Source organism: Chionomys nivalis, chromosome 6, assembly GCF_950005125.1.
Source record: "Chionomys nivalis chromosome 6, mChiNiv1.1, whole genome shotgun sequence".
NCBI lineage: Eukaryota > Metazoa > Chordata > Mammalia > Rodentia > Cricetidae > Chionomys > Chionomys nivalis.
This window is the reverse complement of record NC_080091.1, coordinates 57,247,590-57,263,519: the sequence shown is the minus strand read 5'-3', so window position 1 is coordinate 57,263,519 and position 15,930 is coordinate 57,247,590. Positions and strand designations below refer to the sequence as shown.

The 15,930-nt window shown below is 45.4% G+C and overlaps 1 protein-coding gene across 1 annotated transcript in view; it reads left to right on the top strand.

Annotated features, from left to right (window-relative positions):
* Sel1l3 (SEL1L family member 3) overlaps positions 1-15,591 on the top strand; it is a 113,310-nt gene extending 97,719 nt beyond the window's left edge. Inside the window, exons 20-24 of the mRNA XM_057771714.1 lie at positions 304-413; positions 5,095-5,222; positions 5,797-5,899; positions 5,976-6,048; positions 14,499-15,591. Of these exons, the coding sequence (XP_057627697.1) occupies positions 304-413; positions 5,095-5,222; positions 5,797-5,899; positions 5,976-6,048; positions 14,499-14,638 (554 nt within the window). The 3' untranslated portion in view covers positions 14,639-15,591. The remainder of the gene's footprint in view (positions 1-303; positions 414-5,094; positions 5,223-5,796; positions 5,900-5,975; positions 6,049-14,498) is intronic.
* The last annotated feature ends 339 nt before the right edge of the window (positions 15,592-15,930 follow it).

The window sequence follows — 15,930 nt, the reverse complement described above, 5'->3', positions numbered from 1 at the left end:
CCAGATCTCATAGATGGTTGTGAGCCACCATGTTGTTGCTGGGAATTGAACTCGGGACCTCTGGAAAAGCAGCCAGTGCTCTTAACCTCTGAGCCATCTCTCCAGCCCCCATTATGACTTTTTTCACATTTATTTATTTAATAACTTAATTGTGTGGTTCTAGATCATGAAATTTCAGATGACAATGTCCTGTCACAATGTCAACAAAATAAGCATATATGCTCTCCCAGCCTATGGGCAATGGATTAGATACCCTGGAAATAAAACTACCTGATAAGTAACTGCATGGTTTGTGTTCTGCAGCATATTTGAAAATGGGAGACCTTTACTACTATGGTCACCAAAACCAGTCCCAAGATCTGGAGCTATCGGTGCAGATGTATGCCCAAGCCGCTCTGGATGGAGACTCCCAGGTAAGCAGCAGTACTGTCTCTCGAGGACCAGGGCCTATCAGCCCATTCTGTGGCTTCAGCAGCATGACTTGATGACATCGCTCCTCACTGCCACATACCCTTGCCCTCGGTTCTACGAGGTGCATCTTGACAGAACACTGACAACATTCCTCATGCGGGCCTGGAAGGCCCACACCATTGTCTACCCAAAGAGACATCAAGGGAATGAATTGCTCAAGGCCAAACAACTGGTTGCAAACAGAGTAACCAAAACTCCGTCTCTGGTGGAAGTGTCCAGCATTTCTACACATTCCATAGTACTAACTAACTCATGGGGTAGACACTCAAGGCCCTCAAGGGGCACCCTTAGGAAGAAGTGGTTTGCACATTACATGAGTGAGTGATGGGCCTTGATCCCCCGAGATCTTTTTGGAACCTTATTTTTTTGATAATTTCAGACTTTTTTTTTAAGTTATAGAAAGAACCCAGAGAGTTAGGGGCACCATCCACCCATCTCCCCCATGTTCCCCTCTAGCAGCCACATGCCCCTGCTGAATGACAATGTTGACAACGTGGCGGTGACATTGTCTACTCCAGTCTTGGTGCCTTTCACAGCTTTCCCACACCATCCCTTTCTGCTCTAGGGTCCCATGCAGGCGTTTCCTTTCCTTCCAATCTGTGACAGCTCCTCAGTCCTTCCTTGTCTCCGTGACCTTGAACTTCTGAAAGAATCCTGGTTAGATAGTTTATAGAACAGCCCTCTTTTGGAGTCTGTCTTTCAAGGCTGTCTCTTGTTTTCTTACAAATACCGTAGGCTATATATATGGGGCACGAATATACAGAAACACAGTATGTTTATTTACAGCACCTGGGAGATGATATGCCCACAAGCATCCTACCAGGAATGCATGCAGTCAGAAAGCCTCAACAATGGCAAGCTTATTTTAGCTACCTGGTGTGATCAAATATCCTGACCGAGAGCAACTTAAGGGAGAGGGCTTGTTTTGGCTTTCAGTTCTGTGGCAACAAGGAGGGAGTCTTGTTAAGGGGAGCTGGAGTCTGGTTTGTCACACTCAGGAAACAAAGAGTGAACAGGAAGTGAGGCTAGACTGTAAAGAATGAAGACCAACTCCCAGTGGACCACTTACTTCAACTCTTAAAGATTCTACAACCTTCCCAAACGGTGCTGCCTGCTGGGGACCAAGGGTTCAAGCACATGACCCTGTGGGGGATTTTCACACTGAACTCACAACTGGTGATTTCTGTAAAGTTACTATGCTTGCATTTCTAGTTCATGAAGATCTTGAGGGAAGTGTTGCAAAGCTATCCAAGCATCTTGCTTGTCTTCCAAAGTTTGCCCGGGGATTTTAGGAGATCTTGCCTGCAACAATCACTAGCTTGTGTCTTTACAGTAGTTCTCTTCTTCATCCCCTTTCAGCTCCCTAATTAGAATTAGATGGTGATCTCAGGCTCTTTTCCACAGTGGAGAATGGGAAGGTTGCTTCCTGCTTATGTAGGTGGCTGGGAGGTGTGTGGTCACAGAGCAAAGTTGGAAGCTCCTTCCTGCCTCGGCCTTTTAGTTCAGAGGCATTATATCAGTACAGTTGTGTGCCTGGGTTAAAAATCCCACATCTTTCCCACTCGGTTGCTTGTACATGACTTGTCTCTAATCCCTAAGGTCTCCATTTCCACATCTGTCAGCTGAGGTCATTATAGCCTCGCTCCTGTGGGATATGAGTATTGAACGTGATGTTTGTTATAAAGCTCTGATTCTATGCCAAGTATGCTTGATGAACATGATCTGTCTTATTATTATATCGCCTAGCTCTGCTAAAGAAACAATCTCCCCAGTTATTAGCTGTCTTTTAAAATTAGGCCTAATAATTTGATTTTCAATTTTGTTATTTTTTTTTTTTTAGAAAAACAACGTTACAGTAAAATTGAATCTTAAACGGCAAAAAACTAAAATCAATAAATGTGTCTGTAGTTCCATGGCAAGGTCTTTTGTTTCTTCCTTTTTTTCTTTTTTTACATTTATTTATTCATTTTCGTGCGTTGGAGGGAAGGGTGAGCATGCCACAGCATTTATGCCATTGCTAAAGGACAAGTTTTAGGGAGATGGTCGTCTCCTTCCCCGCTGTGGATCCTGGGGATTGAACCCAGGTCATCAGGGTTGGTGGCAAGCACCTTTACCCACTGATCCATTCCTCTAGCCTGGGCTTCTCACTTCTTCATGATATCTTCATATCCCTTCCGGTCCCTGCTAACAGCTGTGTCTGCTACATCGTCTCCCGTTGAAGACCAGCTTCAACAAAACTCCTACGTTCCAGGGTAGGAGCATGAGGATTAGAATTATTAAGCGAAAGGAACAGAGATATGAGAGAAATAAGAGATAGAAACACAGCACAGCATCAGGAGGGACATTCAGTGAATACTGAATCCATCCGCATTTATTTTCCAAAAGGAAGGAGGGATGCAACAGGCTTCATTAGCGTGATATAAGGCATAGACTTGAATTTTCCGACCTTCGGTCCAGGTGGAGCAGATCTACCTCTATACCCAAAATACTAATTTACCACACCCTAGGTCAGAATCTCTCATTTGTAGCCGCACCTGTTGTTAACAACTTTCAGAGAGCAAAACTAAGCTCAAACTCACTGACCTCCAGTCAAGGTGCAACAGGTTCACAACTGTGGGTTCCCACAGTCTCCAGTGTGCCTACAACCTTGGGAATAATCTTATCACTCAACTGATAGACTGTACATTTTATTACACAGTCTCTTTCATTCATACCCATGGGTGAATGGTTCTTCTTTTGTTTGACAACCTATTTGTTGATTCTATATGTATTTATCCAGTCCTACTGTGCTACAAAGTTCAGTGGTCACTATTCTTTCTTCCTTGGAATTGACAGTCTCTCAAGGAGGAGCTAGGGAGCGCCCCCTCTTTGGCTGTAGTGAACACTTTGGGATCTCCACCTTCCCCCCTTACTTGAATACCTCAGTTATACGCTGAGAAAGACCGTCACCATCCCAGTGGTTTTATGACTACACAGTAGTACACTACTGGTTTATATTTATGTGTTCCAGTCATTATCTCAGTGAGCAGTAAGTAGCTAAGCCGAAGAGGGTGGCAGAAACCTTGTCGGCGTGGATGGTTTAATTCTGTTAACTGAGTGACTGCAGCTGACACTTGGTTCTCACTTCAAATTGCTTTTACATAATTTTACATAAGGTAGGCGATTTCATCCACACTTGTTGTTGATGAACTAATCACCCTAGCTTCTTTATGTGAATTCTCCATTCTCGTTCTTTGCCTGGTTATCTATTGGTCCTTTGATACATTTTAAAACTCAAGTCATAATTAGTTCTTTATATATTTCCCTACTTGATAATGAACCACGGAGCTGCGTTCAAACACACAAACGCTTGTTCTCCCGGCCTAGCTGCCACTTACTTTGATCTTATTTTCCCATTGATCAGAATCCTTGCAATTTTATAGCCACGTTCTCTCTTTTCTTCTAACACTTCAAGTTTTAAGAGCCCCTTCCTTTCAAAGAGAGGAGAACGCTGTGCATTCTGCTGATGTGTGTGTGCGTCTTAAAGACACTTCGGACTCTTTCTACAGACCGGCAGCAGTGAGTGGAGTCTCTGGACCCTGTCTTCCTGCGTCTAAATCCCAGTTCTGCCATTTTCTAGCTGGGTGACCTCGAGCACAACCCTTAACTTCTCTATGCCTCAGATTCTCAATCTGTACGATAAAGGGTGATAATACCAGTAATGACTCATTGTCATGAGACCAAGTGAGTGTTTGTAAAGCAGAATGCTGCCCCCCACACACACAGCCAGCACTCGCAAGTTAGCTGCTGTTGTGTTGACAGTGATTGCCGCATGGGTTGGTGGGGAGTCCTGGTATATACAACATGGTGGATGTTGATGGCCCGCAAATTATTATCAGTGGTCACTGAAATACAAGGCCAAAGGGAAACCATGAAAACACGACCCATCATCTTTTGAAGGGCAGTAACACTTCTCTGTGGATCTCTAGTAGTTTATTGGAGGACATGCTGGTCTGGCCACATACTCTCATGCTGGAGGGGCTGTTTCTTTCTGGTAGTTTAAGAGTACCCACAGTTTAGACACTTCTCAACCATCCGACTCGCAAATGACATTCTTTTATTGGCGCTACATAGTCCAAAGGATAGGTCCCACTCTGAGTGTCTGAAGCAAAGTGTAGAGGAAAGAGTCGAAAAATAACCCAGAGCTGAGATTTATGCCACCAGGAATCATGTGATATTTTCCACACTCACTTAGAATATCCCAGATATATGTTCATATGCTATTGTTTATTTGATTAGGTGTCCAGTAGAAAGATGGTGATCAAGGTCCTTTAGCAGTGACCTAACTAGCGTTCTGGCTTTGTTGATACCAGGACTCGTTTCCAAGGTCCTGGGTAGGAACTAGAGTCAGGAAGGTTTGCCCGGCATTTGAGCAGATGGACTCTAGCGTTCTTTGAAAACCTCCCACTCTCCTGCAAACATATTTCTCAGACACATATATTTAGGGAAACGACTCATCAATGAACACGACCAAACCATCTGGCTCTTGGGACTGTGGGAAAAGGAAAGTAGAGGTTGTAAAGTTTACCATTGTGTCTGGGTTTTATCCAGGAGTCGCTGACTCAGGTTTTGCTCACTTTTTAGGGATTTTTCAACCTAGCTCTACTGATTGAGGAAGGTGCTGTCGTCCCACACCACATTCTGGAGTTCCTGGAAATTGACCCCTCACTCCATCCCAGTAACTCCTCCATCCTCCGGGAGCTGTATGAAAGGTGAGCTCTGAGCTGCTCTGATTCCATGGAGAGGTGGGGACCGGCGTGGGTTACACTCTTGCCTTGATTCAAGCTAGCATCACCCTGATTTTGTGATGTCAGCTGTTAGAAAATGTCACCAGAATTGCTTCTGTCAGCCTTCAGCTCAGCTGAAGTTGTTCCTTTTCTATTGAGCTTCCGGTCTGCCATGGAATGTTCTAGATCTGAAGTTTAAGTGCTGACCAAGATTTTCCATCAGATTGGGGGTGGGGGAATCACACAACTGATTAGCTGGCTTTTCTAGAAGATAAGGAGGCCATCCTACACCTGGACTTTGGATAGACACTCACAAGTACTGTTTGGGTAGATCCGGTGCTCAGGGCCTTCCTTAGGCCTTCCTTTCCAGAGGTTTCTGCTAGAATCTCCAAATACCAGGTTGGGCCCAAAGCACTTCGAATTAATTAACTTCATTCTCCATCGCCATCTTGAGGGAGTTCTTGTATGCAAAAACAAACTCATGTGGGTATGAGGGACCAACCATGGCTGGTGCCACCAAAGCCAGTGATATCACAGGTACCCTGGTCTTGGTTCACAGGTGCTGGAGCCTCAGTAATGAGGAGTCCCTTAGCCCCTGCTCCCTGGCCTGGCTTTACCTTCACTTGCGGCTTCTCTGGGGTGCCATCCTGCACTCTGCCCTGGTGAGTATACTCCCCGAGCCCTGCCTGAGGCACTGCCCTTCCTCAGTCATCTGACACGTGCTCCGAATGCCCGCAGATCTACTTCCTGGGAACCTTCCTGCTGTCTGTAGGGATCGCCTGGATGGTGCTTCATTTCCAGTGTGTCTCAGGTAAAGCTTTCTGGAAAGCCAGGGCAGGAGGGAAGCGGGGTCTTTTTCTCTCCTAACAACTGGCACACGCTCTCCTTATAATCCTGGACACGCTTCATTTCTTCAGCATGGTCCTGCATGGGATGAAGGCGTCCTTACAGTGTGCAGTGTCTCACAGTCCCTGACTGTCAGGAAGCCTCAGTCTGTTACAGTTTTCAAAGGAAAGGGCTTGGGATTTTGGTTGTTTATCTTTTGAGCTCAAAAGGCAAAAAACAGAAAACAAAAACAAAAATTGAACTAAAATGTTTTCTTCTTCCCTATATATTCTTGAAATCCTCATTTCAAACCCAGCTGCTGTATGAAGTATTGACACTCATGTAGCAGGATTTCTTTGACCCCCAGCCCCCAAATCCTGCTTAGGCTCGTCCCACTAGCTCTTACAACTTACTTTAACCCGTTTCTCTTCATTTATGTTTCGCCTCAGGACTTTTTACCTTTCTTTGATTCTGTGTGTTCAACTTTCCTGCTTCCTCCATGGCTGGCCGGTCCCTATTGGCCACTCAGCTTTGTTGTTGTTTTTTCAGTCCATGCAGCTTTTTAATCAGACCAGTCAGGTGCTTACGCAGGCAAGGTAAAACAGCAGCACCTCTTTATGCAGTTAAACAAATGCAGCACAAACAAAAGCAACCCATCTTTACATAGTTAAACAATTATTCTGCAACACAAACAAATGTAACACATCTTTACTTCATTACACAAATGTTACAGCACACACATCCCAGTCGTATTGTGTAAGTGTATACCTAGCTAGCCAGGTAGACACAGAGAGGCCACTTTGGTTCTTTCCAGACATGGTCATTTTTTCACGCTAGCATAAGGAGTAGCTAATGCAATAAGATTTTCATTACTTCTGTTTGGCCTTCGACTGACTCCAGACTTGGAATCTGTGTGACTTGGTGTGAGTTACTCAACCTTTCTGATCTCCCAGTTTCTCATCAATGGAAAGAGAGCCTATCATAGCTTTCAAGGGCTGTAAGATGAGGGGAACAGTTTAAAATGCATGCAGGATGCGTATCCTAATGGCAACTGTAGTTAACTGAGAGCCAGTAAACCTGAGTGGTGTATAAAACCCTCTCAGTGAACATTAGCTATTTTATTTGTCGTCCCAGGGTAAAGGATGGCCCAAGTCCTACCGTTCATGTTGCTATCTCATACTTAATAGAGGCTCAAACCTGCAAGTGTCTCTTGGTGGAAAGCGACAGATTTCCACCATCTTAAATGGCAACCAGAGGAGGGAATAACTCATGAAGACTAACAGAGACACTTACAATGGGTAAATTAGGGACAGGCTGGCATCTGAGGGTTTGCATGCCCGTTATTTGTGCAGCAGATGATGAACAGTGAAAGGAGTGGGTGGGCTTCCCTCTCGCAGGCAAATGCAGGGCCGTCTTCCTCTAATTTACCAAAGGAGGTGTGAGCTGCCCTTCACAGCCCTGCAGGCTGGAGGCCCGGTCCTCTGCCCCTGCATAAATCTCCCTAGGGCACTGTCTGTCTCATCCCGGAATTTGTTGCCAGGTATAGCACATTTATTTTGCATCTTGTCAATGTTTTCCATTTCAAATTATCTTTGTCATTTTTACTCTATGGAAACACTGTTACGACTGCTCTGAACGCGCTTCTGTTAGGGTTGCTGGAAATTGACTTGATGGCTTTATGCCCGCCGGTAGCCATGAAAATTCATGGGTGGGTGGGAACACCTTTCTTAGACACTGGCTGCTTCTTGTCTTCCTGCCTTCATTATCAGTCCTTCTGCATTCTTCTCTCCCGTCCCTATTGCCCTTTCGTAGATCACATGTATTTCCCCTTCCTGTCCCTCCTTGGGTCATTCTGTTACCTGTTTCCCCTCACTTTTCAAAAATGGTTTCACTCGCTTTTTCTAATGTGTCTCCCCTTTCTTCTGGACAACCACAGAAGACTGTGTTGGGATAAGATCTAAAAAAGAACTCAATTCTACATGTGGCATGTTACAGATGAGGAAATGGAGGCCAGAGAGGTGAAGTAGCCTGTTCAACTAAGGAAACGAGACCAAGAGGGATGTAGGATGCAGAATTCCAGACTAGCTTTCAAAACCTCAGTACTTTAAAATGTTACAGACTATCTTAAACTAATTGCCCCTTCACAGTAGGAATATTTCCTAATAGGTTTAAGTATCTTAAAATAAAATTCGTAATTAACCTGCCCACATGTATATTTGCTTTAAAAGCACTATAAAGGATAATTAAAAGAAAACAACTTGTTACAAAATAATGTTTCCATATGTAAATTCGAGCCCAGTGCTTAGTGTTACTGGGCATATGAATCATGCAAGCTTCATAGGCCTTAAAGATTCTGAGAAAGTGAGTCTAGACAGACATTTGTAGCAGGCCTCTGGGTCATGCCCACACTGCCATTCTGTAAAACATGCCTGGACCGGAAATGGTGGAAATGGAAAGGAAGGGCTCGTGCTGCCAGAATGTGCCTGCCTGCTGTGGTGCCACCGGCCACGTGAGAACTCATGCTGAGAACTGATGCACCTCTCCCATTCCTTGACTGGTATCCATGGTCCTTGTACAAGATGAAAACATGCCAGTCGTTTTGAAATAAGATTGTCCAACCCAAGTGACTGAAGAGGTGATAGGCAGATGACAGGAGCACAGGTGCATGGGCTTCCTAGAAGTCAATGCTTCTGCCACTGGCCTTGATGAGCTGCTGGTGCCCACATGTCCCTTGCACCACAGGAAATGGAGCTATGAATGACTGACCTTTGCAGCTGATGAGGGTGTGAAATAAGCATAGTAATTCACCCCGGGTGCTGGTCAATAGTCAATAGAGAAGGCTTGGGTTTGAACACTGCTGGCCTCCAAAACAGCCTGGGGTGAGGATTACCACTATAAATTAGAGTTCTTATTTATTTCAGAGTTTTTGATTCTTTTTTAAAATCAATTGTTTTTCAATTTTAATCATCTGTCAGCAAGCTGATCATATCGGTTATACTTTCAACTCCAGCTACCCCCATTTTTCTCCCAAGTTTATATGATGTTCTGTGATATATAGTCAACATGCCCAGCCTTTGCCATGTGAAATGTTCCCATGTTCAGTGGTACACGACAGGAGTTAGTCCCACCAGCAGTGGGGAAATCACCTGGGTTGGGCAATCTTATTTCAAAATGACTGGCATGTTTTCATCTTGTACAAGGACCATGGATACCAGTCAAGGAATGGGAGAGGTGCATCAGCTCTTAGCATGAGTTAGCAAGGGAGAGGCTTGCCTTTGCCTCCATTTGCTCTTCTGTAAAATGGAAGAAATAATACTTTGCCTGCTCCTTTATGTAGCTGAGAGAACCAAATGAGATGACATGGTGTATTTAAGCTGTTAGTTGTCAGTCATGTCCTATTGGGACATTTTTGCCTGCAATTAAGGAATTCTGCCACAAGGAGGCGATCACACTTAACTAGCCTGTTTTGCCTCTGTAATAGTTAACGGAAGCCTAGCATGCTTTTGCTATGCTGTGGGGCTTTCACTTCAAAAGCATTTAAGCAAAGGTGTTTACAAATCTGTCACAAGTGACAAAATGGGAGACAAATACTGCCATTAAGGAAACCTGTTTACGGTTCCTGGCTTGCCTTCCTCCAGGCAGCTACTTCTTTCAAGAGATCAGTGCTTCTTGGGGTAATAAGGCCCCTGGAGTTACTTGGCTGCCACAGGTCTGAGAGCAGAACTCCTAATAAATGCTCCAGGTGCTCGGTTAGGCAGCTTCTGGGTCACCTTGCTTGGGCATCTTTCCCTAAACCCAGAACCATTAGCATTTTTCCTGGAGCCTCCCAATTTCAGGTTGCTCCCGGGAAAGGAGGGGGTGCTTTGCTAGAACAATCCACAGAAAGATCAGCCTCGCTCTCAGACCCCAAAAAGAGTTTATTTCACTGCTTGAGTGTGTCTCAGAAGCACCTCCTCCCACTCCTGCCAAGGGAACAAGCATAATTAGTGTAATGGAGCGGCTGTTTAGAAGCCCAAAATATCCCAGAGTAAAGTGAGTCCCGAGCCACACTTACCTGGACCTGCTGCAGATGCCCCTCAAGCAGAGGGGCCTGGAGCCTGGCTGGCCGCCTGAGGGAGGTAAAAAAAAAAGATGGAAAGAAAAAAACAGAAGCACCATGTCAAAGAAAGAGTCCCCCTTTGAAAACTGAAATTTGAATTTTGAAAACACAGAATCCGTAAGACTCTAAAGCCTAAATTCTTAAACCCTGAAACTTGAGTACCAGCATGAAGCCACAGAGGGTCCACACCTAACCACTAAATATGTAAAATTAGCTTGCAGTCTATGCATATAAGGTGTATATATGAAACGATGAGGTTTTTTTTCTATTTGTGTCCACAAGATACATCATTATACATGGTCAAACCTAAGCCCCAGCTCTGAACTCCGAAACTCATCTGGTCTGGTTCATTTCAGAGAAAAAAAAAAAATCCCCGTCTGCAGCGTGACTCTAAACTTGACGTCTAAAGAGCACACAACATAAAAGAGATCTGTAGAGCTTTCCGCTCCCAGGGATGGCAGGGTGGGCTGAGTCCCTGCCAGTCTGTCCCTACCCTGCCCATGTATGCTGACTCATTCTTTTAGACAGTGGTTATTCTAGGTTTTTTTTTCTTCTTTCTTTCTATTTTCTAACAGAATGTAAGATGATCCAAGTGAGATTAATTAAACTTTTGTCTGCTCTGCCTCTGTCCCCTACGCTTCCAGCTAATGAGGTTTCTGCTAAAAGCACAGTGAAATGCCACGCAGAGCGCTGGTGAAGACAGCAGATAGTCTTGAAGTCAGGGAAGTCACAGCAAGGTGTCTTCCCTGTCTCCCCTAGTCTCCCTCTCTTGGCGTCCACCAGTACCCGTGTTGACGACAGGAATCTTGTTCCTGTCCTGGGCCCTGCAGGCTCCCGAGGACTGAGTTATACATAGTGTGAGATTTACAAGCTGCCTCCTTCCCCTCTTTCTCTCCAGGCACCTGCTATTTCAATGCACATTCCCATACTCTTTGCTGAAGCCCACGTTTGATTAACTGGCAGTCAAATATATGCGATGGTTATAACACGGGTCAGCATACTTTTCTGTTTTGTTTTCTGTGCAGAGTCTCCCATAGCCCCTGCTAGCCCCAAGTTAGTAGAGGATGGCTTTGAACTTCTGCTCCTCCTGACTCTCCTCCCAAATGCTAGGATTATAGGCCAACATCTCTACTTTTACTTTATGTGTCTAAGGCTGGAACCAAGAGCTTCACGCATACTAGGCTAGCGCTCTACCAATTGAGCTATACCCCAGCACCCCACTTTTCTGTAAGGAGTTAGATAATAATTGCTTTGCCTTTTCCTCTCTGTCTCTGGAGATCAGAAGCAGACATCATAGTTGGGCTTCTAATAAAACTGTGTGTAGACCCATTTGAATTTCAAATATTTTCACTTATCACAAAGTCTTAGGCTTGTTTTGATTTTTGTCTTCCCATTTGAGAGTGTAAAAGCCATTCTTAGATCATAAAGCCATACAAAACCAGGCAGTGACTGTCATTGGCCGCGGGTCCTGTGTGTGCCAGCTCCCGATTATTCCCACTAATATACAGAAATGATTCCCCAGCCAGCGAGTAATCCACAAATCACTTCCCCTTGGCTCTGGAACATACTCTGTTATTTTTTAAGCAGCACGATGATATTCCTGCTTACCTTGGTTCTAGCCCAGTAATAAAATCAGCACACTTTCCTGGTGAGCAGAGACAGAGGGCCCGCTCTAAAATTAAGATGTGCAGCAGCGGGGCTAACACAGTGATTGCAGCCCCCACAGAAAGGAGGGGGCCCTCACAAAGATAATAACAAACTTGTCGTGGAAACAGCCAGCATTCATTATTGTCCCCATCCGGGGGATTAGGTGGTGGCGGCTCTAATTAGGCATTCCTTCTACATTTACACATTGGCACTTTTTGTTTTAATCAGAAAACCAATTGCTGATTTATCTCGTTACCATGGTGACTTAGACGATCCCTAAGCTTAAAAGTCCCTGCCTTAGTGTTGTATTAACTTCCACTGGGGTCACAGAAAAGGGTGAGCCTATGGCAGATGGAGGTCCAGACACCAGCTGTTGCAAACCCTTTCTGTTCCCAGGGGAGGAAACAGAGGAACCAGGGATTCCAGCGTCTTAGAATGGAAACATCCACACGCCCATATCTAGCTCAGGGAGTAGCCAACTTAAAGAAGATGCCCAGGGTTGGCTTCCGACTGTGGCACGGTGGTCTCTGAACCTCGTCTCTTGATCACCCGTCTCCAAGTCTTTCATAGCCCTAGTAATGTTCTGCCATTCCACGACACCGTGGCCTCTCCCCTAGTCTCTGTTTCCACATTTCCTGTGAGTTTTGGGAGAAAAATCCTGTCCGTAGACAGAAACGCCAACCTGCTAGGATGCTCATGCCCCAACTTTCAGCAGCGGCCCTTGGGGTGACCCTGTTCAGACATGGAGCTGTTGAAGAGTTGGGTTGTCAGTGCAGGGTGGCATCTTTGTGTGGTACATACAGTTCAGAATGACCTTTAAAAATGGCTTCGTCAGGCCGTCAAGGTGGCTCAGCAGCTAAAGGTGCTTGCTCTCCGTGCTGGAAACTTTCATTCAGCCCCTGGACCCACATGATGGAAGAAAAGCACGGGCTCCTGCAACCTGTCCCCTGACCTCCACATGTGTGCCTGGCGCATGCACATGCTTACATATATGCGCTATACATAAGTACAAAAATAATAAATAAAATGAAAAATGACCCCACTTTCTGCAGAGACTGAAGTATTGCCGAGTTTAGTTGAGATCACTGCTTACAAGTAGACCAGCTCGAGTTTGCACAGACTTTGGTCACTGAGCAGCTAACCGTTCATCACCCAGCTGCGGGTGTCACTAGCCCCATTTCACAGCTGAAGAAACTAAGACTCAGAGCAGTTCAGAGCTGGCTCGAGGTTGCCCAGCTGGTAAACATCCCCGCTATTCAACACGCGGCCTTTCTGGCTTTGAAGTTTTTGCTGTTTTTGTGTTGGAACCTCAAAGGAGACCGCAAGCAACCAGAAAACAAATGCTTCAACTCTTTCATCGGTCCCCTAAGCCAGGTACCTGGAACGAACAAATCTCAACACATTCCCCACATACTTAGGCATTCCAAACACTGTTCTAAGCTTTTCAAGAGCATTTTCTCAGTTAACCCTTGGAATGATTCAGTGAGGCAGCTACGATCCTTTTCTCCATTTCCTGGAGTTAGGAACGTGTGGATAAGTTACCCGAAGCCACTTACACAGCTGTTAAGGGTCAGAGCAGGTGGCCTCAGGAGCCCACAGTCTTTCCTGAGGCATGTCTAGGTTTTAATACATAAAGCAGGCTTTGCCAGCTCCAACGTAGATGACATTTAGAGCTAATCACTCATTGCTGCGAGGCTGTCGTGTATCCTACAGGAGGCTTAACATGATACTTGGTTTCTACTCATAAGATGCCGTCATTCCATACCTTGGGAAGGTATGGCAAGTGGAAATGTCTCCAGACAGTGCCACAGCCCTCAGGGGAGGCAAAAATTACTCATATCAGAAAGCTACTGACATGAGGTCTGAAAAGATGGCTCAGATTTTAAGATCACTGGTTGTTCTTGCAGAGGACCTGGGTTCAATTCCCAGCCCCCACATGCCAGTTCACAACCATCAGTTACAGTTTCAGAGAATCCAGCGCCCTCTTCTGGCCACTGTGCGTACCAGGCACTCAAGTTGGACAAGACATAAATGCAGACAAAGCACTCGTACACATAAAATACAAGTTAAAGAGAAAAGAAAACTACCCACATAAACTTGATATAACTTCCTCTAAAATCAGGGTAATTATGTTCTCTACTAAAGATATATTGAAAAATACTGAAACCTAATAATTTCAATGAAAAATGCAGCAATTGTATTTTCCAACCATTGCATGCAATTATTTAAATAAAATAACTTGGGCTGAATATGACACACCATCCAAATGGCATAAGAATGCAAATAAAACCAGCCCTCCTCTGACTGTTTGATATTATTTATGGTTTGTATTATATTGACATCATGGGGGAGATGGAGGAGGGGAGTTGGGGAGTGGGGACAGGGCCACAGCTCATGAAACTGACTACAAAAACATTTTGCCTGGAAATTCCTTCAGACACTCAGGGACTTAGAACCCCAGGCCGTAAGAGCCACTAGAGATCTTTACATATCCATTCCAACCTGGTATTTTATACAAGGGGACACCAAAGTTCAAAGAGCCTAGATAATGGGCCCAAGGTTGCTTGTCTACCGAGAGTTGGGGCCACAGCCAAGGAGTATCTCTCTTGCTTGCTGGGTCATGGCTGGGGCTGGGCATCCTGCGTGTGCCTCTCTCAATCTTCAACTCCCTTTGCATTGTGTCTCCGCAGCCAGTGGCTCCTCTCCAGCACCAGCCTGGGTCGTGGCAGACCCCACCTCATCTACCCCAAGTCCAGCTGTGCCTCCAGCTGCAGATGCCTCCGACCACGACCCACCCACAATGGCTAACAACCCCGAGCCTTGTGGGTGAACTGTGCACTCCAAGTCTCTCCAGCTGAGAGACAGTCCTTTCAACATCTGGCTGGGGAAGGCCGAGGCCAGGGCATTGTACTGATAAATACCTTAAATGTCTCGTGAACTGGATGCCAGCTTTGCACTTGGTGTCTTTTTGTTCATTTCTAAACAAGGACATACCCAGAGCAGGATATAGGTATCAAACAAATTCAAGGATCGCCTTGAAAACAGGGGCATGCAGGGAGGTGAGCCGAGGCATTGGACCTTCATTCCTGGTCATCGTTCTGGGAACCACAGCCTGCCTTGTAGAACATCCATATTCCCATTCATGGAGATGCGTTTTAAAAAGTCTTAGTCTTTGTTCATCCCCTCTGATCAGAGGGCAGGAACTTCCCTCCGAGGCTGATGATGCTTCAGCGTCTGTGTTTGCCACATCCTGCTCCCCAAAGCCCGGCTGACAGATTGCTCTCTGAGTCCCAAGCCCAGCAGTTAGAAGGCACCTTGAAGCAAACAAAACAGCATAGACAGGGAAAGCAATAGCATTGTACATTGGTTTACATTTTTTTCCCCCTGTGGGTTTTTCTAGAGTTGTAGTGCTTCCAAATCATTTGATGACATTATTGGATATCGTTTCTGTTTCCATCACAACCCACGCAATAACATCTAGGAACTCTTTAGTATTTAAGTGTAGTCTTCTTCATGAATCGCCGTTAGACTAGACTGGCAGCAAAGGGATCTGCAGAAAAACAGCTGTTAGCTCATAGCTTCATCTCCACCCCTTCTGCCTGCCGGTGTCTGTGTAGGGATGTGTGTGTGTGTGTGGGTGCGTGTGTGAGTGTGTGCATGAGTGTCTGTGTACTGTATGCTGCTACTGTAGAAAATACATCAGTAAGGCATTACTGTGGGTTCAGACTACTCTTTGCACTACTTTATTTACAGTAGTAAATAAAATTATTTTTCTACAGTTGACTACCAGGAAGTTGGCTTCTTTTCTTTTTCGTTGTCACTGTGGTCATTCTACCAAGTGCTGACGTCCACGTGTTCTCCTCAGGACCCTCCCCATCCTCAATGCACAAAACAACCCCCTACACAAGAGGGGTTGTCCTGGAAGCCACTGACAGCTGTGGATATGAAGGTGGCAAGAAGCTCCCTTAACGAATCCTAAGCCTACACCTGCCAGGATGATATTTGCCGAGCCTCACACTCCATGCTGGGGCGCCTGCTCCGATAAGTCCTTCCTTGGATTCTAGGCTAAGCCTCCAGCTCGCCCTCTTTCTCCTGTGTGCATTTGCTCTCAACTGAGCAGAA